A 27,429-nucleotide genomic window follows, 5' to 3' on the forward strand; every position below is an offset into this window, starting at 1 on the left:
CAGCGTGTCATTAACCAAGCCTCTGACGTTACGAAGTCATTGCGCCACGTTCTTATAAGGCGTAACTTGGAGGCATCGCGTTTGGTTGAGTTACTGCACCCCGCAACCTCCTGGAGGCCTGAACACGAAGACGAGGCATACGAGAGGCGATTCACATTGAGAAGCAGCCGCCGGAACGCTGTATGTTGGGTGTGTGGTCTCTGCATGGGGCCTCGATTTGTGAAAACTGTCACAGCACTCACAGGGCAACCAGTTTCGGTTTTAGAAGTGTGGAGCAAGTTTTACTTATATTTTTGGAATCCAGCTCGTGGTTTATTAAACGCTGCAGCGACTTGGCGCCGGGCAACGTTCAGAAAAGTGTGTCAGCACATCCATTGTGTTTGTGTAGGAGAAAGCCGTAAAGAACGGAGGCGCAGAGAAAGCGAGAACTTTTAGGTTAATGTGTTATGAAAAAAATATTTGATTGTAAAACAATTTATTCGCCGGAGAGAGCTTGGTAAGAGGTCGCGTTAAGTGGTCGATAGTACATAGCGACTTTGTCAGCCCCCTCCACTGCCAGAACTTGCGTTCTGGGGTCAGAGCTAGCCAGCACGGTATACCACGCTCGAAAGAAGGAGCGGTAACTAGATCACCCGGAGGTGGCTTTATATTGCAATTCCAGAAAACATGATTCTAGTTGGCTCGTTGATCGCAATGTTTACAGTTTGGGTTGTGTAGATCCGGATAAATGTTCACGAGGAGTGATGGGCTGAGTATCGATCTCGTCTGTAGACGACACCACGTAAAAAACAAAAAAAAAACGAAACATTGCTGCGCCGCCGCAGTTGGTTCGAGAGGCGATATAGTAAGACAAAGTGAAGAAAGTCTCCAGTCTGGCTACCTTCCTACAGTGGGCGCTTTTATTCAGCGTAAGCGGTGCTCAACGTACAACGAAGCTTTCACAGAGAATCGCACTACTACGCTCTAAATATTAAATACGCAGCGAAGGTAGCGGCAGTGCTTTGCCAATGCAAAGTGCTTCACGGTATGAAAACACACCGAGGAGAAAGAAGTGAAGGAAAACTAAACAGAGCGTCAAGTAGCTCCGGCTGGTGCTCTCGAAATACCTGAGCGTTGAAAAAGTAAAGTAGTAGGCCGCACTAAACGATAATGAATGGGAAATACAGCGTTTTCGGTGGGATATATTAGTAAATAACTTGATGCGGAGCAGCTAGGCGGCGTCCAAATGCATGAGATGCTTTATTAAAGGGCCTATTTACGATGTGGAATTCTTCCAAGAAACATTTGTTAAATGTATTTATAAATTACTGCGGCGGAAACAGGAAGAAAAACGTAGGAAATTCTTGTGGAGCTTCCTGATCCAAATGTGATTCCCAAGCATGTAAGCCACAAATGCACAATAGTTGTACAATACCGTTGTAGCTAAGAGTTACCGAACAAAGGGGTTCTTTTCTAAGCCGCGTAGCTCAGCACTCTTTGAGCCCTTCACTAAAAATTTGAAACCTTTTTCAGCTAAAAACTTGAATCAAGAGCTTTTGGGACTTTTCTATGTTTAGACTTTTAGTAAGGGCTCCAAGTATACCGCAGAGAAGCGAACATCGTTGCCTGGTTACTTACCGTTAAAGACGGTAAGAGCCACTGCAACTGTGGCGTACCTTCTTGTTGAATCGTTAAGGCCAATAAATAACCGCCAAGTAAATAAACAATGACGTGGCCTGGCCTCAGTGAGATGTCTCCCATTTTAAGCACTTGTATATTTTTCAAATAAAGGTGCTTTCTTTGCGAACATTGCCGAATTTCGCGATGTGTTCGCGCTGCATTCGTATCGGTCATTAGAATGTAGATATGATAGCTCGATCTAATTTTTCACGTTTCCAAATTGGCTATGGAAGCGTGACAGATTTACTCGCATCACTAGAGGAACTCAAATATTCTCGTAGTTTTTTTATCCTTGTATCTTTATTGCACCGTACATATTTAATGCCATTACACTCATATGCTTGCTAGGCTTGCTTATTTCAGCTTAAACAAATCAATAGGATCGCACGTAAACTTCAAAGCAACGAAAGTAAGACCATCCACATCTAGTTCCGCCTTAGCAGCACTTTTTAACTGGTTTGCATGCATCTGGTTGAGAAATTTTCTTAACGACAATGACATTTGCATATGCACAAAAACAGCTGTAAAGAGTACTCATTAGCAATTCATTGTTAGCGAAGTGTAAATCATTGAAATAGTTTCCCTTTGTGCACATATTTTTAGTCTTTGCTGCGTGAATAGCTACTTTATATTAAGTCCCAGAAAGCAAAGTTGAATGAAGCAAAGTGTTGTGGCGTCTGGCTGCCACAACACACAGATTCATGGCGGACACCCCGAAGATTACTGCACACACTTCATGACCCGGCCGGTTCCATGTAGGGACTGAGCTAGGGCATATAGAACTAGTTGTGCGGATACACTCCTCTTTGGTTTTTTGTTTGTTTATTTTTGTTTTTTTAGGGTGTCTCTACGCCTGGGTGCCCCAAATTAGAAGAAATCTGGCTGTCGAGGCACGAGCTGCAAGCAGCAAAAAACAGAGGCCTCTTGATAAATACCGACTCATACTCATAAATTTCGGACAAAGGCATTTTTCGACGCAAAATCATTTCTGGAAGCAAATTTTTCATATAACACATATCATATGTCAGCATTGTCAAACTGACATGACAGCTTTTAGCCAAGGTTACCCATCAGAAGTTTCCGAAAAATAAAGAGTTGAATTGAAGTCATTCATTCCCTTGAAAGGCTGCCACTTTTGCTACTAATGTTCTTTCTATCTTCAAGAATGCTTCTTATAGGTTTCTAATCCCGTCTTAGCCGTTCGATGCGACAGCTCGACATTTTGCTACGCAATGGAAGAATTACCTTCAATATTTCCATAGCAGTACTGTATTCAACAGTTGCCTCAGAAATAAAATTAATGTTCTAAAATCCTGGCATTAATACAAATATAACATGTGCGCAGAGATACAGATGGGAGAGAAGAAATAAAAAAGAAAATGCGAAGAAAGCATCATAACATGCGCAGCAGCACGAGGGCATCCAGATTGCACGAAGGCAGCATGAAAACCATGATTAGCACAATCCTTCCAGTGCACATACACTGTCGTAAAGAACATGTATTTATGCACAAGCTGCTGTCCAAACTAGGTTCAAAATTTCAGCGAAGTTCCATTTTCCAGTAGCGTTCGTGAATAATTTTACTCCGGCAAAACGGCGCAGCCAGCAGAGACGGAGTACAGCCGGCCAAATCTTCAGCTGGCGTGCGCGACGGCCGCTTTCTCTGCGCTCCTGCATTTCGCGACGAAGCAAACTTGCTGAAACCTCAATATTAATCACAGGCTTAGAGAGCACGTGCTCAGATTTGACATTTTCGCGAGTTTGCTTCATCCCAAACCACAGTAGCGCGGAAAAAGCGGCCGTCACGCACGCCAGGTAAAGATCTGGCCGGCTGTACCTATAGGTTGCTGTTGTGGCAGAAAGCATAAGCTTCCTAAGGCCAGCTCGCTTTAAAATCTGCCTGCGTTGAGAGCAAGAATGTCGTGTTGTGAAAACTCTGGACTACCTCATGAAGGGGCGTAGGGTTCGAGCGTATTAGTGTCTCTCTTGATATGCTTCCGAATCCCGCAGTTGTTACCGGTCCTTTCGTTTTCTGTCTGGGAAGGCTCTTGTTCGCTGATCAAAGTGGGTCTAGAGTGGTTATCGTGTTTATAGTAGTACAGATCCGTAAGTATCAAAGCGTCCCATTTCTTTATTAAGGCGAAAGCCTTTCATGCCTCATCGTTGTCGACAGAAGGTTGTGAGCATAAGGTTGTCAGCACAAGGCTGCCAGCAGAGGTGTCACGCTTTTCTAGTCAGACCAGAAAAAAAAAATCTTTGTGCACGATGGGATTCAAACCACCATCCTTCCGTTCGGCAACCGAGAGTGCTATAGGCTTCGCTACTTCCTGCCAACGAATATGTAAATCTCCTTGTCTAGGATGCTGAAGAGCGTTTGCAGAAAGGCGTTGAATCAGACGGATGCCTCCCAAATGCCCTCCAGTGTCTCCAGCATTTAAGATTCACAAACAATTGTGTAGTTAATAAACATCTTAACTACACATCAGTGACACAAGCAGCAACACTGCGCTTAAGGCTTTCGCCTCACCGCACTTTAGGTAACCAAAGTGCCTCCTGAATTTTTTTCTGTTGATTATTTTCATATTTTGCGTCCTATTAATCATTCCTTAGTTTAATCAACGCCATTCATAGTACAAAGTATACTGCTCTGTCATGCTCGGAACATTGTTGCTTTTTTCAAACGATTTACGAGAACAATAGTTTTAGCGGATGCTCGCAACATTAGATTGAAGCGACGGTGGTGGTTCTGAACGGGCTACGAATAAGTGTCCTTCGAGATACTTACTTGAATAAAAAGGCTTGGTTTTCTTTTTCGCTCGATTATAATATACATTCGAATTCCCGTCGATCAGTTCGAACTGACTTGCAATTCCAAGTCGCCGCTGTTCATGAGTGCGCCTATCAAATGAACAGTTGAATCATAAAGAGACCATTTCATCTAGAGCCTTTTTTGATATGGTGCGCCATATAAATGCCTCACAAAACTATTCTAACCACGGTCCAATTTCGCGAAAAGAAATAACGTTGTGACATTAGGAGCTGCGGTTGAAATTAAAGCCAGAGATGTGAGTTAATTATTATTACTAAGCGTATCAATGTTCTGTTCTCATAGAAGCTAGAAATCACGTTGTTTTTTTATAACTTTTAAAAAGCTCATCAAAAAGGTTAATATTGATGCTGCCAGTTGTCGGTTGTCAACCGAGAGCTTTAGTCACCATTCAGTGCCTTCTTTTGCAACATTTCCTGGTGAAAGTAGGGACGTATCACAATTTCAGTTGGCGAGCCAATGGAGCGCACACCTGCAATACGGGCAATGATTACATATATTGTTAAGGTTTATTTTCTCAAAATGCAAACCGTACAACTAAAGAAAAAATCGCTCTTAAAAAAAAACATCCATTATTTCTCTCTTCCAGTGAACCAGTTCCCAGCACTTTTGTGGCCTGATTCTACACCTCCCTTTCAGATTGTGCCGTACTACCTCAGCACCGAGCTTATACGCATACCTGGATTGGTCGGCATGTTCCTGGCAGGTGTCGTGTGTGCGGCAACGAGGTATGTCATTGATGATCAAAACAAGTCTTGTGCAGCAACGAGGTATGTCATTGATGATCAAAACAAGTCTTGTTCGGCAATGAGGTATGTCATTGATGATCAAAACAAGTCTTGTGCGGCAACGAGGTGTGTCATTGATGACCAAAACAAGTTTTGACAGAAGACCGGGGAATAACATTCGAACACACGAAAATATTGGGGCCAGCGAAGAGTTCGTGGAACGTTGATGTATCCGTCGCACTACACAGGATCGTATGCTCGTGACGTTCTCGGACAGTATACTTTACTCACGGTTGTTTCAGATAAATTTTAGCCATTTTCTCCTTATTACAAAATAAATTTTTGCCTTTTCTGCTTATTGCCATGAAGTGTCTCATTTACTAAAAGTATGTAACACTAATACTATTGATGCTGCCTCATTAGCTGCCCATGACTGATTGGATACCTCGAGTTACAAGAGGCTGATCTCAGTACTACATTGAAAAGAGTCATTTTACAGCTAAAATAGCGGGCATGGTTAACTTCAGGATAATAAAAACTTGCTAGAGAGAGCATATTACATCATAAAGACCCAACCTACTATAGAAAAAAAGACGTTTTCCTCTTTTAAGAAGCATGAATCAGATGTACTCATTTTCTCGCAGCTTCTTATCTATATTCTCCAAGCCAAAGCTGATTTTTAGGCATAAAGGCCTGCTTGGCTGTTGGGCATGGACTATTTAGAAATGTTACCAAGACGAAAACTATAAAGTTTGTGCTCAAGTTGATTTCTTGCTTAATGAAGGCTCCAAATTCGAAGAAGTCCGAACATTTAGCGGCGACTAAGTTGAATCACGGTGCCGTGTATAGAACACAGGATAAAAATTATAATCGCTCTAAAACCAAGCATTCGCCGTTATCGATGCCTGGAGAGGGGAGATTGCTAGCGAAGTAAACCGTTTTTACGTAACCTCATAGTATAAATTAGGTCGCATTATTGAATTGCTAGACTGAATGCAGTAATTAGAGAATGTATTATGGCAATGACGAATTCTTAAACACTCGCCTACATGACGTATATATTCGGAACGTCGTGGCATTGAAGGCTGTAGTGTAATCAAAAACACTAATGCGCGTGGAGGCGACAGGGTGCGGAATGAAGTTCTACATGTATAACTCTACAGTTTTTCGAGAACGGCTAATGCATCTCGCCGTGCTTTTTTGCGCGGGTGTTTTAAGGTACGCCTGGCCAAATACTAATACCTCTTGGTCGGACTCAGTGCCATTTTTAGCGTCTATAGCGCAAGGGTCTCGTTGCTCTCCCCGTTTTTATCCTGGACAAGTAGCAGCCCTGTAGCAATTAGAGCCATGTCCTTAAGCGGAGATCATGGTTCTACCACCATGGCCTCAACTTACATCTACACAAAGCTTTACCCAGCGATCTTGAGATGCTTAGCGCTAAATGCTTTAGGGTCCGCTTTTACTTACAATTTACACCTTTCTTCCTTTTTATTCGCCAAAACACACCTGTCACAGCAGTACGTTAAGTGGAAAGGAGGAGCTGAACTCTCCTGTCTACCTCTGCTTCATCCTTTTTATCCACATCCCCTGTACGTGGAAGTCAGCCGGACATAGGCCTGGTCAAGTTCCTTGCCTCTCAGTGCTCTCTTCGCACCATGTGGTCGCTCTGGACAATAACAGCGCTGGGACCAAGCCTCAGTCAATGAAAAGAGCGAAGCTACTGAAATAGTGAAATGATTTCATTTTCAGTGCTGTATAATTAAATTTAATGCATCAGTTCAAAGTAGTGTTTGCGAATCAACTCCCTAATTAGAGACTTCAAATAAAGCACTGAAATATATTTCTAAAGGCGGTTGACTGAAAACACAATCAGTGAATTTTAGTTCATGCGTTACTTAGCACAAAAGAGGCATTTCCCGACGTCTTCCATTGTTTGTAAACTTAAAAAGTGTTCTCTTTGCTTAATGCATTGCGAACTGCAAACGATAGTGCACTACATCGCCAAAGCGTTTCCTTTTATTGGCAAAGCAAATCACAGAGAGGTGCCGTTACCACGAGATCTTTGCAGCAAATCTGACGTTTTGTGAGTACCACCCGAGGATGCCCAACAACATCTTAGCAAATACACCATATCGGCCAATCTTCGCTCTTTGTCTGGAGTCCTGCTGGATATTTTAATCCATGCCCTTATCGGTCCTCTATATTCGTTTTGAGATGTTTCTCGGTGCAGAAGGCAGTAAGCCCCTCGGCATTAAATTTGCATACTTTGAAACGCCACCTTGACACCTGTTCAACCTGTTTCTGGTTTCTTCTTTTTCAGCACAGTGTCGTCAACAATTAATTCCCAAGCCACAATTTTATATGTGGACGTCATCGCCCATGGGTACAGTAAGGCTGATGAGCACGTATTATTAATTACGCGTTGTTCAGGTAACTCTCATTCTTTATAACTGAATTTATTGTTACGATTCATGGTTTTTATTAATTTTGGGACTTATGCAAACATTATGGGCACATATACGTCGCAAAAGCTCACCATACTTGTGCGTGGAGACGATAAGATGAGTCTAAAGAAAACTTCGCTTCAACACATTCAGACCGCGCTTCATGACGCACGATTATTGAAGGGCTGAGTGCTAACGTTTCCAACCCCTTGGTGTAAAGGACAGCTTCTATGATTTATAAGCGACGTACTTAGAATGTTCAAAAGTCATTTCTCTCACATTCCTATTTAGGACCCAATTGCAAGCGGCATAAAATATTCCTTATTTGCGCAATGGGGCTCTGATAGCAAAATATGTTTTGTATGTATATCATGAGCACTTTTTCAATGTAACCTGAAAAAAAAAGTCACTTTTTGGCGTCTACCTGTGAGTGCGATATGGCATCCATTGCGCAAATTTAAATGGGTATGACTGGTGAAATTCGAAACTTATTCAATTGATCCACCTGCATGCGCAACATGATAACGTTTTCCTCTTTCGCCAATTTCATATGTAAGCACTTTTACCTCAGGAATAGCATGTCCAACATTTTTTAACAAAAATTTTTATTATCGTATTGTTTCAACGCACAGTTACTAAAATATTGAACCCTGTTCTGATGCTTAGCCAAATCTTGTCAATATTTTCCATCGCTAGAATCAATAATCTAAGACTGACTGGCATAAAAAAAACAATTGGGAAAGTTAGTAGCAAACGATTGCAAGCCTGCTGATGAGAGGTCTACAGATATACATGTATTGACTGTTTAAGTACAATCTTATAATATATGAAGATGTTTCGTTCATAAACTTTTTCCCCTCAAGAACTTTTTTAAGTCCAGAATTGTTTGCTATGTAATGAGAAGACTCGCACAATTAGTGTGAACGGCCGGTCTTTGTTTGAGCGGTGCTGCTCAGCAGGCCAGCGTTCGCAAGCGCGCTCCCGAGCTTCGTCAGCTTCGTCTTCTATCTTCTTCGTCTCCTTCGTCGGCGCTTGCCGCTGGGGCAGCAAACCCCAACTCTCTTTATTACAATACCCCCGGGGTGAAAAGGCGCCATCCTGGCGGCCTAAGGGCTCGAAACGATAGCTGGGTCATAGTAGGGCTTCAGGCGGTCTAGGTGCACAATTTCACGGCCGCGGCGGCGATTGTCAGACGAAGGCGTGAGGGGCTCGATCAGGTAGTTAACTGGGGATGTCTGCTGAACAACGCGATAGGGGCCTTGGTATTTGCTCAGCAGTTTTGTAGACTGCCCCGAGCTGGAGGAGGGCACCCAAAGCCAAACCAAGGATTGAGGAACATAAGACGGCGGCAGACCGGGGGAAGCGGCGCGGGCGCTTTTCTGACGGTGCTGGTCGTGAGAAGTAAAGGAACGGGCCAGTTGACGGCATTCTTCGGCGTACGCAGCGGCTTGAGAGACGGTGGTTAATTCAGACGAATCGGGGCAGTAAGGGAATATGGTGTCCATGATGGAGGAAGGCTCGCGGCCATAGAGAAGAAAATACGGGGAAAAACCAGTAGTGGCTTGCGTTGCAGAATTGTAAGCGTAGGTAACGAAAGGTAGAACTCGGTCCCAGTCTGAGTGATCGGCAGAAATGTACTTGGCCATCATATCGCCGAGGGTCCGGTTAAAGCGCTCGGTCATGCCGTTGGTCTGCGTATGGTACGAAGACGTCGTGCGGTGAACGATATGACACTCCCGAAGGAGGGCTTCCACGACACCGGACAAGAAGACGCGACCCCGATCACTGAGCAATTCCTTAGGCGCACCGTGAAGAAGAATGATGTTCTGAAGTATGAAACCGGCTACTTCAGAGGCGGTCGCAGCTGGTAACGGTGCAGTTTCCGCATAGCGCGTAAGATGATCAATGGCGACGATGATCCAGCGGTGGCCGGCGGCAGTGAAGGGAAGAGGGCCATAAAGGTCAATTCCAACACGGTCGAATGGCCGGACGGGACACAGTAAAGGTTGCAGAGGAGCAGGTGAGTGTGGTGGTGGGTTCTTGCGACGCTGACATTCCAGGCAAGAGCGTATGTACTGGCGGACAAAACGGTACATGCCCCGCCAATAATACCGAAGGCGTAGGCGGGTAAAAGTTTTGAGCAGACCGGCATGACCGCATTGCGGGTCATCATGATAACTGGCACAAATGGCGGAGCGGAGATGCCTTGGAATCACGAGCAGCCATTTGCGACCATCGGGGAGGTAGTTCCGACGGTAAAGCAGCTGGTCACGCACGACAAAGTGATGGGCTTGACGACGGAGCGCTCTAGAAGGGAGGCGCGCTGAGCGGTTGGATAGGAATCCAGAAGAGAAGTAATCCAAGGATCCTTGCGCTGCTCAGAAGCCATATCAATAGAGTCAAGAGAAGGTGTGAGGCCGGAAATAGATGGTGGGTCAGGCTCAGAGGTCACAGGGGAGCGCGAGAGAGCGTCGGCGTCGGAGTGTTTACGACCGGAACGATAAATGACCCGAATGTCATAATCTTGTAAACGTAGAGCCCAACGAGCGAGGCGGCCAGTTGGATCTTTGAGTGACGACAGCCAACAAAGGGCATGGTGATCGGTAATGACATCGAACGGGCGCCCATATAAGTAAGGACGAAATTTTGTGATCGCCCAAATAATCGCCAAACATTCTTTTTCTGTGACGGAATAATTAGTCTCCGCTTTTGTGAGCGCACGGCTGGCGTAAGCAACAACGTACTCATTGAAACCAGGTTTCCGCTGAGCTAGAACGGCACCGAGACCAATGCCGCTGGCGTCTGTGTGCAGTTCTGTAGGCGCGGAAGGGTCGAAATGGCGCAAGATCGGAGGAGAGGTGAGGAGCTGGCGCAGCGTTGTAAAAGCTTCGTCGCATGCAGGGGACCAAGCCGACAAGTCGTGGCTACCAGCGAGAAGTTGCGTCAGCGGGGCGATAACGGCAGCAAAATTCTTGATGAACCGGCGAAAGTAGGAGCAAAGGCCAAGAAAGCTTCTGAGTTCTTTCAGGGATGTGGGCTTCGGGAAATCAGCAACTGCGCGGAGCTTGGCAGGGTCCGGGAGTACACCGTCCTTGGACACGACGTGGCCTAGGATAGTCAGCTGTCGAGCGCCGAAGCGACACTTTTTCAAGTTTAGCTGCAGGCCAGCGTCACTGAGGCAGCGAAGAACACTCTCGAGGCGTAGAAGATGAGAAGGAAAATTCTGGGAGAAGATGACAACATCGTCCAAGTAGCAGAGGCAGGTCTGCCATTTAAGCCGACGGAGGATGTTGTCCATCATACGCTCAAAAGTGGCAGGCGCATTGCAGAGACCGAAGGGCATCACATTAAATTCATACAGCCCATCAGGTGTGATGAAAGCTGTTTTCGGGCGATCGACTTCGGCCATCGGCACCTGCCAGTACCCAGAGCGCAGATCCAACGAAGAAAAGTACTCCGCTCCCTGCAGGCAATCCAGCGCGTCATCTATACGAGGCAGGGGGTAGACGTCCTTCCGAGTAATTTTGTTTAGCCGGCGGTAGCATACGCAGAATCGAATGGAGCCGTCCTTTTTCTTCACGAGCACGACCGGAGAAGCCCACGGGCTGTGAGAGGGCTGGATCACGCCGCGGTGTAGCATGTCGTTCACCTGTTCATCAATGATGCGGCGCTCGGCGGAGGAGACGCGGTAGGGGCGTTGGCGCAAGGGTCCATGGGTGCCAGTGTCGATATGGTGGCGAACGGCTGCTGCACGACCCAACGGTGCTTGAGGGGAGTCGAAGGATGCGCGGAAGCGCTGCAGCAAAGCGATGAGCTGGGCGCGGTGGTGAGGTGGTAGAGCGGCATCGACAGAATGGGAAAACATATCCGAGGAGGACGGGTCGGCGATGTCGGCGGGAGGAGTGAGGGCGTTGATGTCATGGGCGGCAGGCTCATCAAGGACAGGAGAAGCGTCGTCGAGATCGATGACATCAACTGTGCCAAGCGATTCTCCCCGAAGTAAAGTGGTGGGGAAAGGCAACGGGTTCGCGACGTACAGGGCACCACAACCACCAGAAAGTGTGAGCACGGCATGAGGGAGCATGACAGATTTCCGGTGCGCACAAAGAGGAGAGGGTGAATAAAGGACAGTAGCGTCAGAGAGGGCAGCACAAGTCAGCGGCACGAGAACAGATGAGAAAGCTGGCACGTCGACGTCGTCAGCGGCGAGAATAGGCGCGGCGGTAACAGGGGAGGCGTCCAGAAGAGCATCACACAGCGGCGACAAATTAATTTCAGCACGTGCACAGTCAATGATGGCGTGATGCGCGGACAGAAAGTCTCACCCGAGGATGATGTCATGAGAGGAGCGGGTGATAACGAAGAACTCAATGGTGTAGGAGAGGCTATGGATGACGAGGCAGGCAGTGCACGCTGCCAGAGGGCGAATGGGGTCAGCGCTGGCGGTGCGAAGCGAAAGGTCCGAAAGCGGCGTCATCACTTTTTTTAGTCTGCGGCACAAGTTGCGACTAATGATGGACACGGCAGCACCAGTGTCAATGAGCGCGTCAACAGTAACACCTTCAACAATCACTTCAATAACATTCGTAGGAGCGGCGATAGGGCTTGAGACGGTCGTTGACGGCGCAGTTCTTGCCTCCGGAACTGCGGCGCCTAGTTTTCCGTTTGGAGGGGTGGTGACCGGCGGCGCATAGGAGAGAGCGAACGACGTCGAGGAGACGGCGACCGATGGCTGCGGTTGTAGGAGTCGGAGCTAGACGGGGAGGGATGCTGAGGAGGCAGAGCAGAAGAGACAGGTACGGAAGGCAACGGAACATCGTACGTCGGCGGGCGCCCGTAGTCGTGAGAACCGGATCCGCGCGTGCGGCACCAGCGGGCCACATGACCAGCGAGACCGCAAGCATAGCATATCGGGCGGTTATCTTGGGTACGCCACGGATTCATAGGGCGGGGACCGGTACGAGGCAGAGGATGGTGAGTGAGTGGCAGTGCAGGAGCGAGCTGCCGCTGAGGGTACACGGTGACAGGTGGCGAATAAGCAGGCACAAACGGCTGAGGGCGTGGCCGGGCGACTGCTTCTGCATATGTCAGCGGTGCAGTGACCAGAGGGGGTGGATTAGTGGGCGGCACGACCTCAGCTACCTGCTCCTGGATGACACGCTGAATAGATGGCGACAGCGATGGCGGTGGGGTGGATTGGCAGGTAACTATCGATAATTGACGAGCGACCTCCTCCCGCACAAACTGCTTGATGTGCTGAAGAAGTGTCGGCTGATCGTGGGCAGGACCGCCTACCGCCAAGCTGGAAAGGCTGTCGTCCGGGCAAATGGCACGTCGGGTGACATGACGCTGTTTGCGGAGCTCGTCGTAGCTTTGGCACAAAGAGACTACGTCGGAGACGGTTTGAGGATCTTTTGACACCAGAATTTGAAATGCGTCGTCCTCAATGCCTTTCAGAATGTGTCGTATTTTGTCAGTTTCGCTCATAGATGGATTGAGCCGCTTACACAAGTCAACTACGTCCTCGATGTAGCTGGTGAAATTCTCGCCGTTCTGCTGGGCACGACTGCGCAAACGTTGTTCGGCACGAAGTTTTCGCACAGCGGGGCGGCCAAAGACGTCAGTCAGGCTGGTTTTTAGAGCCGCCCAGGTAGTAAAATCCGCTTCGTGGTTGCGGAACCACAAGTTGGCGACATCGGTCAAGTAGAAGATGACGTTCGTGAGCTTAACGACGTCATCCCACTTGTTGTAAGCACTCACGCGTTCGTAAGAAGCCAACCAATCTTCTACGTCGGTATCGTCCGTGCCGCTGAAGAGCGTAGGGTCGCGCTGACGGACGGTACCGGCACAGACGACAGCGGTGGGAACGGGCTGGGCCGAGGAGTCGGTCGTCGTGGTAGAGCCTGGTAGCCTGGGCATCGTGGCGTAGCAAGGGAACAGCAGGCAGCACCTCCACCAAGTGTAATGAGAAGACTCGCACAATTAGTGTGAACGGCCGGTCTTTGTTCGAGCGGTGCTGCTCAGCAGGCCAGCGTTCGCAAGCGCGCTCCCGAGCTTCGTCAGCTTCGTCTTCTATCTTCTTCGTCTCCTTCGTCGGCGCTTGCCGCTGGGGCAGCAAACCCCAACTCTCTTTATTACAGCTATGGATTTCAACCAGTCAACATAGAAGCACCAATATTGGTCTCGGATTGTGCACAAAAGTAAAATAATCTTTGGAAAAGCCCATGATAATTGAAAAGAAACCATCGAGAAAAACTTCCACTGCTATCTCGCGGCAGCCAGAAGGATTCTAAGCTCCGCGAGCCTCAATTCTTGTTAAAACAAGGAGGCAGACGCCCTGCCGTATATCATGAGGTAGAGACAAAGCATAAGCGCAAGGAGCTAGGGGCATAATTATCCCAATAAATGTTTTCGTACAATACGTAACATCAGCTTATGCACACCGGCTCTGCACAGGCTTTTTTCAATGAAGCAGCGATAGAATAACCGACGTCACTGTTGTGTTTAGGCTGCTCCACACCAGCTCTTTACCTAGATTACCAGCGATTTATCTAGAGTACAGTTCCTATCGAAAATTGCCTCCGTAGAAAACGAAACACACACCGACTAGCTACTGCCGGTGCAAACGTCCATAGCTCCCGTGTATTTTAGACCATTCTGGCGTAATAAGACCAGAAAACTTGAATGCTGCGGACGTTAAACCCCATAAACCGAAAATTGAATGCATCTATTTCTCTAAATCTGTTTCGCAGCCATATCCCTGCTTCAAATCAAAGTTGCCTGAAATGATGTTTCTACAGCTGTTCTAGAACTGCTAATGGTAAATAAAGCCCTGTTATAATTTCAGCCTTGGCAACTGTTACTCGATGTGGTTTATCGTTACCTGGGGCAGCAGCTGCTCACTTGTTCAGTTTCATTACAATGCACTTATCTGTAACGGAGAGTAAGCGGATGTAAAGCTGACGAAACGTGTGTAACACAGCAGATATTTACAGAGAAAACCCGACTAAAGACCGCAATTTTGAGCCATTTCACATTTGCTCATGCATATTCCGCGCATAAGAATTATATTAGAAACTTTGCTTCTTTTACAGCCCTCCTTCTAGGCTTAACAATGACAATTTACAGTACACTCGTTGTGTACATGGGATCCGTAACTAGGGTAAGTAGTCAAGCCTCCTCTGTGTGTTTCCAAAAATTAGGTAACTTTGTAAATAGCAAAGAATCTCACAATATGGTTTACCACATTCAATTCAATTCTTTATTATTATCATTTCTTCAGCACAGTACATAACATCACTGTCTGGATCCTTAGCTAAAGGCTAGTTATGGATCCGTGCAATAAAAGCAAAGAGATTGTTGAGGACAAACGCTTTCTACTCCATGCCAATATATTACACATATGAATGGTGGAAAAATGCAAAGCATACTGATATATGTGCGCGCAGTATAAGTAGTGTTCCGCTATCCTCCGGACTCAAAAAATACTATAACAGCGAAGCCATGCAAAACAGGAAAATTATACTGTGGTCAAGCGAGCAAAAGAAAACTTTGTAGCCGCTTTACCTTACTAAATAGCTCGCAAAATTTTCAGCGGAAGCACTGACGCCAGGTCTTCAGAAAACATGACCGGTGTGACATCACGATTCTCTCGCGATTCGGTGTTATTTTGTGTTTCCCCTTTGCTGAAGGGTCAGCATTCGCGGTTTGTTACTGTCTCACGCACCACGTCCTCTCTTCCGCCATGGCGCTTGAGGCAGTGACGAGCCGCCAATAAAAAAAAATGCGCTGAAGTTGAAAGGCAGTCGTTATATCATGCCTGCTTTCCTTGCCGTACGACGATGAACCTGTCAGCACTATGAACAATATGTCAGCGTTATGCTTCGTATTTCATGTGCTTGTCTATACCCGTGCTGACACCACTCAGCCTACACCCCTCCCCACAACCACCTCAACAAAGAGCAGTCGGTTGCCTGGAGACAACTGCACACTAATACATACCCAATCTGAGTCTACTCTGCAAATTCTATCCTACAGCATATGAGAACAAATGCCCGCGCTGCGGGGAACACCCATCGATTTACGGCGTTGCATGGGCATGTCAGAAAACACAGGCAGCGCCGATAAACAACACACCAACGCCGGAGCAGCGGGAGGCTGCGCTGTCCAGTTCGAAGCCTGAAGAGCAGCTCAAGCTAATCTACAGAGCTCGCAGGAAGGCAAAGGCCACTGGAGCTCTGCACTGAGGGCTCCTCCTTCCCAGGGAGAGTCTCTTCGCGGCAATAAAGTTTTTCACTCACTCACTCAACGCAAGAACGGGCATTTAAGAGCTGCGCTCTAAACTTCGAAAGAAATTTCGCGCATCGAATAGGGTACACTCAACTAGCAAAACTGTTGTTGCTGAATGGCGGTTTCTTCAATATATGCTTCCAAATTTGTAGCACTTGACCACTGAAACATATCACAATGTGAGCTTTTGAAAAATCGCTTTGTCAACGCCACATAAGCAACCTTGCTTTCTCAAGGCCCGTTAAATTCGTTCCTAGTTATCTGGTGTCAACGCTTCTTCTTTATTATGAAAGTGATAGTAAGAAGAAGATAGATTTAGTTTCATACTTCTTATTATTCACAAGCATCACTGACACCGCTAAAGTGAGAAATTATTTTGATAACCAGATGTCGTGGTGGCTGTATCAGCCCCAGACAGGCTGATAAGGGACTGACAATCGACTACGAATCATCCGGGAGCGGCAATGCCACCGCTGGGTTTATTGTGAGCGCTTATATAGGCCGTTCTCGGTTGACGCGCAACACGGTGCGCATCGCGTGCCATATGCCGGCATGACCCAGCACGATACATCTTCTCATCTTTTTTTTTTTTTTGAACAGAACAGCAAAGAAAGAACAATGCGACAAGCAATAAAATATTGACACAACAAGCGCTACAGAGATAAGCGACACTAAGAGATTTGTTCAAAGTTGGAACCGTATGCTAAACGTCGTGGTTCAGCCGTAGTCCTTGACGATCTTCTAGGTGCCGGCGTAGTCGCACGAGGTGAAGACCGATGCGGAGGCTCTTCGGCATCAGCGTCTCCCACGTCACTGTCACTGTCGTCGCTGTAGCTGGAGTGCCTGAATGCCTCCGGGGTGGCCAGCAGATGCTGACGGTTACGTCGCAGCGTTCTGCCCTCTTCTGTTGCAATGTTGTAGGATCTAGGTGCTACTTTTTCCAATACTTTCGCTTTTTGTGTCCAGGCCTGGCCTCTCACGCGAACAATCTGTCCTGGTTGCAGTAAGTGCAGCGGCCTCCCCGACGACTGCTGCTGGCGCTTCTTTACGGGTGGTTTGGGCTCCTGGCTGAAGTCTGGTAGTCTGGTGCGTAGGCGCCTGCCCTGCAGAAGTTCCGCCGGTGACCGACCATCCTGCAATGGGGCAGAGCGGTATGCGAGTAAACATAACCAAAAATCTTCATGTGCGTTCCCGTTCTTCTTAAGAAGCCGCTTGAGGATCTGAACACCCTTTTCCGCAAGCCCGTTGGAACGTGGAAACTCGGAGCTCGAAGTAATGTGTTTGAAATCATACCGTCTCGCGAAGGCAGTGAATTGGTGGCTTGAAAACTGGGGGCCGTTGTCGGTGCAGACTTCCACCGGGATTCCGTATCTTGCAAAGACGGCTGCCAACTTGTCGATGACCGCAGTTGCAGACGTGTCTGAGTTTTTCGACCTCTGGAAAATTTGAATATGCGTCAAAAACTGCAAGATCCATGGATCCAGCATAGTAGAAGAGATCTACGCCGACTCGGTACCAGGGGTGATCCGGAGGGGGTCGTACCATGAGAGGCTCGTTCGGCTGTTTGTATGCATACGTTTTACAAACCGCACATTTGCGTACAATGTCTGCAATGTCGGAGTTCAAACCGGGCCAGAAGACTAAACGCCTTTCCTTCGCTTTGCTCTTATTTAGACCCAGATGGCCCTCGTGAATGCGCCTGAGCGTTTCTGGACGCATATTCTTTGGAATAACTACTTTGCTGCCCTTCAGCAGAATTCCGTCAATCACTGAAAGCTCCGACGCAAATGGTTTGAGTGTTCCGTCGACGGCTTTGTTTGAAGACAGGTTTTCTGCTGCTGCACGCAGCTCCGGGTCGTTATAGGTCTCCTGTGCCAAAAGCCGTTTTGTTCTTTCGCTTACCAAGGACGACAGGACAGCAACTGCGTGAACTTGAATGTCGCCGAAATCGCTAGTGTCTCCACATTCTGCCGGTGTGGCCCTTGACAGCATGTCAGCAAGTGTCAAGTCTTTTCCTGGCACAAAGTGTAGAGCATACTCGTATATTAACAGACGAAGAAAAAACCGTTGAAGCCTGGGGGGCATGCTGCCAATGTCTTTGCACGCAATGGCGATCAATGGTTTGTGGTCGGTATCTATTACGATTTTCCTACCGTACACAAACTGGTGGAACTTGTGACAGGCGTATGCAATTCCCATGGCCTCTTTCTCGATCTGGGAATAGCGTTTTTCTACTTCGGTCATCGCTCGCGACGCGTAGGCGACAGGACGCCAGCCACTGGTGTGTCGCTGAAGTAGAGCAGCGCCTAGGCCATCTTTAGAAGCATCTGACGTTATCTTCGTTTCTTTCGCGGGGTCGAATATCGCCAGCAGCGGGGCAGTGCGCAGTGCGTTGCAGATTGTTTCCCATTCTTGTGCGTGCTTTTCTGTCCAATTAAACACTGTATCCTTCCGTATGAGGCTTCTAAGAAGCTTTGTTTTGTCAGCTAGTATTGGCAGATATTTGCCGAAATAGTTGATTACACCGAGCATGCGCTGAATTGCAAGTTTATAGTTTGGCACGGGCATTTTGCTTACACCGTCTACCAATGCTGGGTTTGGACGAATTCCCGCTTGACTGAGCACATCGCCCAAGAAAGCTATTTACTGTACTCCGAAGTTGCACTTGGCCAAGTTAAATGTTAGCCCTGCTTGTTGTGCTGCAGATAGAGCGGCTTTCAGGCGATCGTCATGCTCCTGCTTAGAAGATCCCCACACCAAAATGTCATCTATGTACACCCTTACTCCTGGTAAAGGGTCAAAAATCTCGCTAAGCGTTTTCTGGAAGACTTCGGGTGCGGATGCGATTCCAAATGGGAGTCTAAGGAAGCGGTAGCGACCAAACGGCGTGGCGAACGTGCATATCTTTGAAGTGGCCTCGTCGAGTGGATCTGGTGGAACCCCGCGTTAGCGTCGAGGCGACTGAAAAATTTTGCGCCGGATAGCTCCGCCTCAATATCTTCGCGTTGTGGCATCTGGTAGTGCTCCCGTTTCAAGCATGCGTTTACATTTCTTGGATCCATGCACACCCTGAGGCTGCCATCTTTTTTCCTCACAATAACAAGAGGACTTACCCAATCAGTGGGCTCGTCCACTTTGCAGATGATGTTCGCCTTTTCCATGCGCAAGAGTTCTTTCCGCAGGGGTTCCCGTAACGCCAAGGGGACGCGACGCGCTGCGTAGATCACCGGAACTGCAGCGTCACGAAGCACCATCCGATATTCTCGCTTCGCGCAACCAGTGCCTTCGAAAAGGTGGGGAAATTGGTGTACTGCTGGGGCAACCTTCTCTGCGGTCACGGAATCCACAGCACGGGACAGTAGTGTAAGGGATTCAGCCAGTCCCAGACGTAAGATGGGCTGGCCCCGCTTCACAACGAAGAAGTCTGCTAGGCACCGACGATCGTTGATCGTGACTACTTGAGTTGTCACTCCGCAGTGCATGATTGCATTCCCGCTATAGGACCGCAAGACGGAATTACTTCGCCTCAGGCGTGGCTTCGTTCGGAATCTGTTGTACACAGACAGTGGTAATAGATTGGCTTGGGAGCCAGTGTCCACTTTGAATGCAACCTGCTGTTCTCCAACTTGAGCATTAACAATCCAGTCCATTTTCTGGATTCCGCATACGGTGACGTCCAGTATTTCGAAATCCTCATTTTTGTGTTGCACTCCGGCAACCTCATGCTTTCTGCAGCAAACCGCGAAATGATTTCTGCCTGCACAAGCGCGGCAGATTTTGTCAAAGGCGGGACATTTCCTTGGCTCGTGTCTTCTGTTACACTTGGAGCACTGGAACGCATTTTTCAGCCCTTGGCTGCGACGTGGATAGCCTTTTTCGGCAGCGTCCACTTTTGCCTCCTTACTTTGCCATGCTTCGTTTTGTTTGCTCGCCACTTCTGCGGCCCTGCATATTTGTTCTGCCTTTTGGAGCGTCAAATTCTTCTCTCTCAGCATTTTTTCCCTTCGTTTACTGCTGCAGGTACCAAACACGATTTGGTCGCGAATCATTGAATCGGAAAGCAGTCCGAAGTCACAGTACCTTGCTTGCTTGCGCAGGTCTCGTATGAAGTGCTCCACTGGTTCACCTTCATCTTGCGTCCTTGTTCTGAAGACGTATCTTTCGTAGACTTCGTTTTGCTGTTCTCCGCAGTACTCTTCAAATTTTTTTACCACAGTCTTGTAGTCTTGCTTGTTTTCACCTTCGGCGAACGTAAAGTTGTTGAAGACTTCCAGTGCGTCGTCCCCGGCAGCAGTCAGGAGCCTGGCGGTTTTAGCAGCTTCCGTCAGTGGCGTTGCTGACTGTGTTGCTTGTACGTACAGTTCGAACTTTTGCTTGAAGAGCTCCCAGTTCTTCTGAACATTTCCCGTGAGACGAAGATGGTCCGGTGGCTTCAGTAGTTCCATGCTTGCCGGGACGAACGAAGCTTCGTAGCTGCTTCCACCATGTGTCCCACTTCTGACACCATGTATCAGCCCCAGACAGGCTGCTAAGGGACTGGCAATCGACTACGAATCATCCGGGAGCGGCAATGCTGCCGCTGGGTTTAGTGTGAGCGCTGATATAGGCCGTTCTCGGTTGACGCGCAACACGGTGCGCATCACGTGCCATATGCCGGCATGACCCAGCACGATACAGTGGCTGAGTGGTTATGGTGCGCAGCTCTTCACTCGAAAGACGTAGATTCGATCCCTGCCGTGGCGGTGACATTTCGATGGAGGAGAAATGCTAGAGATTCTTGTACTATGCCCTGTCAATGCATGTTAAAGAGCCCAGGTGGTCGAAATTATCCGGACCCTCCACTACGGCATCCCTCATATCTAGAGTGGCTTTCGACGTTAAACCCCCGTAAATTATTGATACAACCAACCTTTATAACCAACCTTATATGTTTTGCGAACCAATACAATAGAAAGCTAAGAGCCGGTAGAGCCTACAGATTCACTGGGCAGTGATTACCAAAAAAAAAAGCGAAAACGTGTCTAACTGCAAAATAAAAATTATACGAAGATTATAGTCAAATTCCTACACGCGATGCACCTTGCTTGCAACGCGCAGAAGGTTCTTGCAAATTTTCAAACTTTGGTTTCATTACCAAGCTCAAAAATTGACTAGAGGCAAAATCGAGGGAAACTGCACTTTTTTTCGCCGCACGATCGAATGCCTGATTGTTCAGTGCTCTCTTCTTTATGTTCCTTAATTTATGCACGTTTAAATTTCACGACGCAACGAAGTTCAGTTTATTGCTGCTTCTTTTCTTATCCTTCGTGATGAATGTTAAACTGCTGCCCCTTTAGAGTGCGTTCGGTGAAATGCCTGGCTAAGGATTCTGCAGTGCAATTTGGCTATTTCAGATATCCCTCATGGTGTATTCTTCAGTCACGGCACCGTACGTCGGTTTGTGCCTACTCGCTGCGCTGTTTCCATTCGTCCACTCTAAGGTAAAGGGTTCTGCTTCTTACCTTGATTGCAGTGCTTATAAGTCAAGATCGTTAGCAACACTGAGCGCACCAGTACCACCTCATACACCTTGTGTCATTACCTTTTCTTATCTTAGTTTTCATAGACTTATTTTCGATGAAGTTCCCCAGTAATGTGTCTCGCCCAGTGGTCATAATCAACCGACTACGATCAATTGTACCTCTCAGATGCAAACTACAACTATACTACTCGATAGTTCACTCCCATATACATTATGGGCTACTCGCATGGGGTACAACACTCACTAATATAGCAAAGCTATTGTCACTACAAAAAAAGGGCTCTCCGTGCTATATTCAACCTTTCACTTAGCCAGGACTCAGAAGGGGCTTTTACAAAACACAACTTGCTTAAGATACGAACAATATATGATAAAAACTTGCTACATACATGAGGGATCTAATAAAATGCAGCAGAGCTATATTTGGGAGCTCATACCTGCATACTCCGGAAGCATACAACTTTCGAACAACTAATTTCCAGGTCTCACAGCCCCGAACTAATTATGGCCACCAAAAGTTCACATTTGCGATACCTCGACTTTTAATGCTTACCCACAGCTACCTTGAATGGCAATTGAAAACCGATATGACCAAAGGTATAAAAGTACTGTGCGAAATATGCTACTGTGTTAGCATTGCTGTGTCAGTAAACACTGCTCTTTTTTCTCTCTCTCTCCTGGAAAGGCGTTCTGTTTTCTGTATAGTATTGTCATTTTAGCTTGTGTTTTGTGATATAATTTGGCTGTTATCAAATATTTCGAATATTTAGCTTTTTTGTTATTTTTTGTTTATGAGGGCAAGCCTCGGTAAGGTGCTTTTTGCCTGCTCATCCTTGGTTTGCATATGTTTTGTGAACCAATACTCAAATAAAAAAAAATCCGCATAATAACTTTCGGGTAAAACGCACTCATCGCAAGTTTTCTGGATGTGTCAACTTTTGTGAAAAAGGGTTGCGCATCTCCGCGTATCCATTGCGTGACGGGATTTATATGAAAAATGAAAATTTTAATCAAGTAGCCAAACGTGAAAGCAATTCTGGAGATAGAAATCGCACTAGCCTTTTATTTCGCGCCTCCTGCTCTTACAGAATGTTAACTCCTGCTGGTATCGTGCAGTTTTAAATGTTCCGTTTTGTGTTGATCCCGGCGCACTCCTTGTTTGATCTGTGCAACCCGCGTTTTTCCCAAATACGTTTGCCGCCACAGCAGAACTAATAAAATGTATAATACTTCCGGAATAAGAATATTTTCAATTTTTGCGAATAACCTGGATGGTAATCCAAGTTCTTCCTTTTTGCGGGTTATTTCAGAGTAACCAAAATGTAGCAGCCTACAATTTTTCTCAGGAGCACAGACCTTTGGGCTAGTTGGTTCATAGCAGACACGTACAAGCGCAAAAAAACACGGACAGAGAAGAGACTTGGACAACACGAGCGCTTGTACGTGTCTCGTGTTGTCCAAGAGCTCGTGTTGTCCAAGTCTCTTCTCTGTCCGTGTTTTTTTTTTTTGCGCTTGTACGTGTCTACAATTTTTCAGACTGAGAAAAAAGGAGACTAAGAAATATAGAGATATGTTTGTATTCTACTTTCAATTTACACACTCATCAGCAAGAAACGCACAAACATTTTACTCCACAGAAGGAGTCGGGCCTTTTTAACGAACGTTCCAGTGCTGTTCAATTTTGGTTCCGCAGAACTGAACGTTGCGTTAAGCGGGATCATTAATTCACACAGGGTGCAGGCGTAGCTACGCTGGTGACCACTGTGTATGAAATGTGGCACATCGCTGAAATAATTATGAGTGGAAGAAGGCCAACCCGGGCCCCAGTGTCACTAGACTACTGCCCTGGAAACCTAAACGCCGCTGTCTCACCAGTTAACGCAACATTAACGGCGCCTGACACAAGGTAAGGCAACTGTTGTCGCGTAGCCTGAAATGCCTGCTATATACTCGCGAACAGCAGATTTTGCTTGCACGGAACAATTCTTGAGGTATTTTGTACGAAAAAATGATGCCAATGTGCTAGGCACGAAGCCACAAAATGTTTTCGCGAGGGGCCCAAAAGAGCAATGCCAAGAGAACAAGAGGGAGGGGGCTTGATTTTGGAGTGGGGAGGCACTCTTCGCCCCCCCCCCCCCCTTTCGGATACGTATCTGCAACCTCTCCTTCCCGTGGAAAAACCTGCCTTTTTTTCTAACTTTTTTTCTCATTGTATGAGCTAAGCGTAGGCTGGTATGAAAGCGTACATTACTTCACAAACTCTAAAGCAAAAATGACATATAAGTTGATAACGTAGCTTAATGTGTTTTCTTTAAACATTTTTTCAAACATATTTATAATAGCGAAAGAAAACCCAAAACTGCCTTGAGAAATTTTTTTGTGAGGAATGGTGCAGTGAACGGCGCTAATAAGTTTTTAGACGGTAAAGGGGCCCAGAAATATACTGCCCCTTCACTTTACTGCATCTTAAGATAAGCAGGGCGCACACAACCTTCCGAGCGCAGAAGGTGCTTTCGTCAGCAAAGTCAACTCCTACTATCTGGCTACTCCCTTGATCTCCTAGCTGAATGTGCTGATGCCAGACATGCGCGGCCCAATGTCATCATCTGACGCATAGGCACAGCACCCTAAAGTACATCGAAAGAGTGATTTTTAGGCCTTGAGAGCCGTGGATTCCTATGGCCGTGGTCCGATGATTTTCTTCACCTCTCCAACAGAAGGGTACAACCAGACGGTCTAAAGCACACCACTGAGTGTCTTTTACTTCGAAGAAAAGCTCACCAGTTTTTCCCTCTCTCCCACTATGCGCCTGCCTTCAGACCTTGTTTTGAAGCGCCACTACACCACTACACTTCGCTATGCTTCACTATGCCAGTTACACAGTGGTTGAAAAGCAATGGGCTAGCTCTTAATACTGAGAAAAGAAAATACACCATCTTTCATTCGCGCAGAAAGAACATAAATTGCAAACACATAGCACTGTCAACAACACGAATCTGCTCAAGGTGACCCGGTGCAAGTATTTTGAAGTCCTGTTTGCGTCTGACATGGACTGGAAATAAATTAATACTGTCTACTCCAAATCGGCCTATGGTTGTCATGTTTTACTAAAGGCCAGAGACTGCTTTAATGTTCCAGTTTTACGCGTTCTTATTTCACCTTTGTAGACAGCCAATTATCCTTCAGCCTAGAGTCAGAGGGCATCATCACCATCATCATCATCATCAGCCTGACTACGCCCTCTTCAGGGCAAGGCCTCTCCCATGCCTCTCCAATTAACCCTGTCCTTCGCCAGTTGTGGCCACCGTATTCCAGCAAACTTCTTAATCTAACCCGCACAACTGTGGGAATCCTGGCTTTGCGCCGTTGCCTTTGCGCGGCTGTGCCGGCTTCCCGCGTTGTTTCTCCTCTTTTCCTTGCTCCCGCCTCAGGCGGTGGAGAGGCGGCTAAGTGACTAATCACTGTCATATGGCCACAGCTCCGCCCTGGCTCCCCAACGGCCTTTGCCATTGGTACCTTTTGGCGGGATTTCGAGACCCGCTTGGGCGGCCGCGCACCGCCGCACCGCCTTTGCCGCTCGGACCAGTGCATATACTCGAGCTCGCCCGCACGTGTCCTCTGACCTGCAGCGGCTCGAGCCTGTCCAGCGGGGTCTAGCTACCTCCGACAGGCGTACCTTGCGTTTATTGCCCACTCTCTCTCGCAACCGGCCCAACGGTCGACACGAGAGGGAGATCACAGCACTGCCGCGGGGACATTCTCCTGCAGCGGAGTGCTAGCGGCGCGCATTGCTCGAGTCGCTTCGTGCGCGCAGCGGAGCCTTGCTCCTCGCGCGCCCCCGGGACGGGGTGACGACTGAGTGTGTGTGTACTGCTGGAGGACGACGTGAATAAACGTCTCCTATGCGAACTTGGAGGCCTATTTCTTTGCTGCGAATCGCTCTCCTGCCAGCGGAGGTTGAGTGCGCTGCAGCGGTATCGCAGGGTGTGTGTGGTGACGGCTGATCGGGGCCCTTGGCTCGTGCGAAGCTCGAACCCGCGGTGGTTGGTGGCCTGTGTCCACTGAGAAACCCACACAACTAACTTTCTGTCAGGTGGTAGGGGACTATGGCGTAGGTTCTAGCAAAGCAGGGGAGAGTTATTAGTAGAGCTCGCAGATATAAATAATTTACGGATCATGAATACCTTCTTCCCCAAACGAGCCAACATGAAGTGGACGTGGAAGAGTCCCAATGATGAGACCAAAAATGAAATAGACCATACTGTGCGCTCAGCCTGGCATCGTAGAGGATGTGGAGGTCCTCGCAAAGGTCCGTTGTAGCGACCACAGAATCTTAAGGTCTCGCATTAGCTTAGATTTGAAAAGGGAACGGAGCAAATTAGTGAAGCGGAAGTCTATTAACCAGTAAGCATTAAGAGGGAAAGTAGACAAATTAAGGATTTTGCGGCAGCACAGGTTTTACGCTTTAACTGAAGATGCCGACCGTAATGCTGAAACAATGAGCGATCGTCTCACAGATATCATTACGAAGTGTGCCGTAGAAGTAGATGGCAGGATGATTCGACACGATACCAGGAAGCTATCTTTGGAGACTAAATATCTGATTAAGAAACGCCAAAGCATGAGGAAGTCTAACTCCATAGACAGAATACAACTAGTAGAGCTGTCGAAGTTAACAAATAAGCGCAAGGTAGCCGACATCATGAAGTTTAACAGAGAAAATCGAGCATGCTCTAAAGCATCGAGGTAGCTAAAAGCAGTGAAGAGAAAACTAGGAATAGGTACAAAGCTGACGTATGCCATAAGAGACAACGAGGGTAATTTCATTCGAAATATGGATAACATAGTTAACGTAGCCGAAGAGTTTTGCACAAGTCAATACAGTAGCAATTCCAATCAGAATGTTACTTAGAGAGGTAGTAGAGCACAGCAATGGGACATCGTGCCAGTCACGAAAGAGGAGGTAAAGAAAGCCTTGGGAGCAATGCAGAGGGGGAAAGCAGCTGGCGGGGATCAGATAACAGCAGATTTGTTGAAGGATGGAGGAGAGATTGTGCTCGAAAAACTAGCCGCCCTGTATAGGCAATGCCTTGCGACCTCGAGCATACCTAGGGCTTGAAAAAACGCCAACATTATCTCAATTCATAAGAAAAGAGAAGTCAAGGACTTGAAGAATTACAGACTGATCAGCTTATTTTCTGTTGCCTACAAGGTATTTACTAAGGTAATCACTAATAGGATCAGAACAACCTTGGACTTCAATCAACCAAATGATCAGGCAGGCTTTCATAAAAGCTACTCGACGATAGACCATATTCACGCTATTAATCAGCTGATAGAGAAATGCGCAGAATACAACCAGCCCCTATATATAAAGTTCACTGATCACGAGAAAGCATTCGACTCAGTACAAACCTCAGCTGTCATGCAGGCATTGCGGAATCAGGGTGTAGAAGAGTAGAATGTGAAAATATTGGATGGTATTTATAACGATTGCATAGCTACCATAGTTCTCCATAAAGTCAGCAATATATTTCCAATAAGGAAACGTGTCAGGCAGGGAGACATGATCTCGCCTAGCATATTCACCGCCTCTTTACAGGAGGTATTCCGGAGCCTGAAATGAGAACAGATGGGGATAAGAGTTAATGGAGAATACCTAAGTACTTTGCGATTCGCTGATGACATTGCCTTGCAAAGTCACTCAGGACGTGAACTGCAAACCATGATCAATGAGTTAGACAGGCAGAGCAGAATGGTGGGGCTAAAAAGTATTACGCATAAAAAACAAAGTAATATTCAACAGTCTAGCAAGAGAACAGCAGTTCGCAATTGGTGACGACGTGCTGGAAGTAGTAAGAAAATATGTCTAGTTAGGGCAGGTAGGGACAGCTGATCAAGATCATGAGAGGGAAATGACTGGAAGGATAAGAATGGGGTTGAGCTCATATGGCAGGTTCT

The 27,429-nt window shown here is 47.2% G+C and overlaps 1 protein-coding gene across 1 annotated transcript in view; it reads left to right on the plus strand.

Annotated features, from left to right (window-relative positions):
- LOC149347421 (sodium-coupled monocarboxylate transporter 2-like) overlaps positions 1–27,429 on the plus strand; it is an 82,795-nt gene that overhangs the window by 32,007 nt on the left and 23,359 nt on the right. Inside the window, exons 8-12 of the mRNA XM_089541579.1 lie at positions 5,126–5,214; positions 7,535–7,644; positions 14,753–14,820; positions 21,341–21,427; positions 23,202–23,374. Coding sequence (XP_089397705.1) covers positions 5,126–5,214; positions 7,535–7,644; positions 14,753–14,820; positions 21,341–21,427; positions 23,202–23,374 — 527 coding nt within the window. The remainder of the gene's footprint in view (positions 1–5,125; positions 5,215–7,534; positions 7,645–14,752; positions 14,821–21,340; positions 21,428–23,201; positions 23,375–27,429) is intronic.

Source organism: Amblyomma mixtum, chromosome 4, assembly GCF_055824585.1.
Source record: "Amblyomma mixtum isolate Tamu chromosome 4, ASM5582458v1, whole genome shotgun sequence".
In the NCBI taxonomy this organism is placed as follows: domain Eukaryota; kingdom Metazoa; phylum Arthropoda; class Arachnida; order Ixodida; family Ixodidae; genus Amblyomma; species Amblyomma mixtum.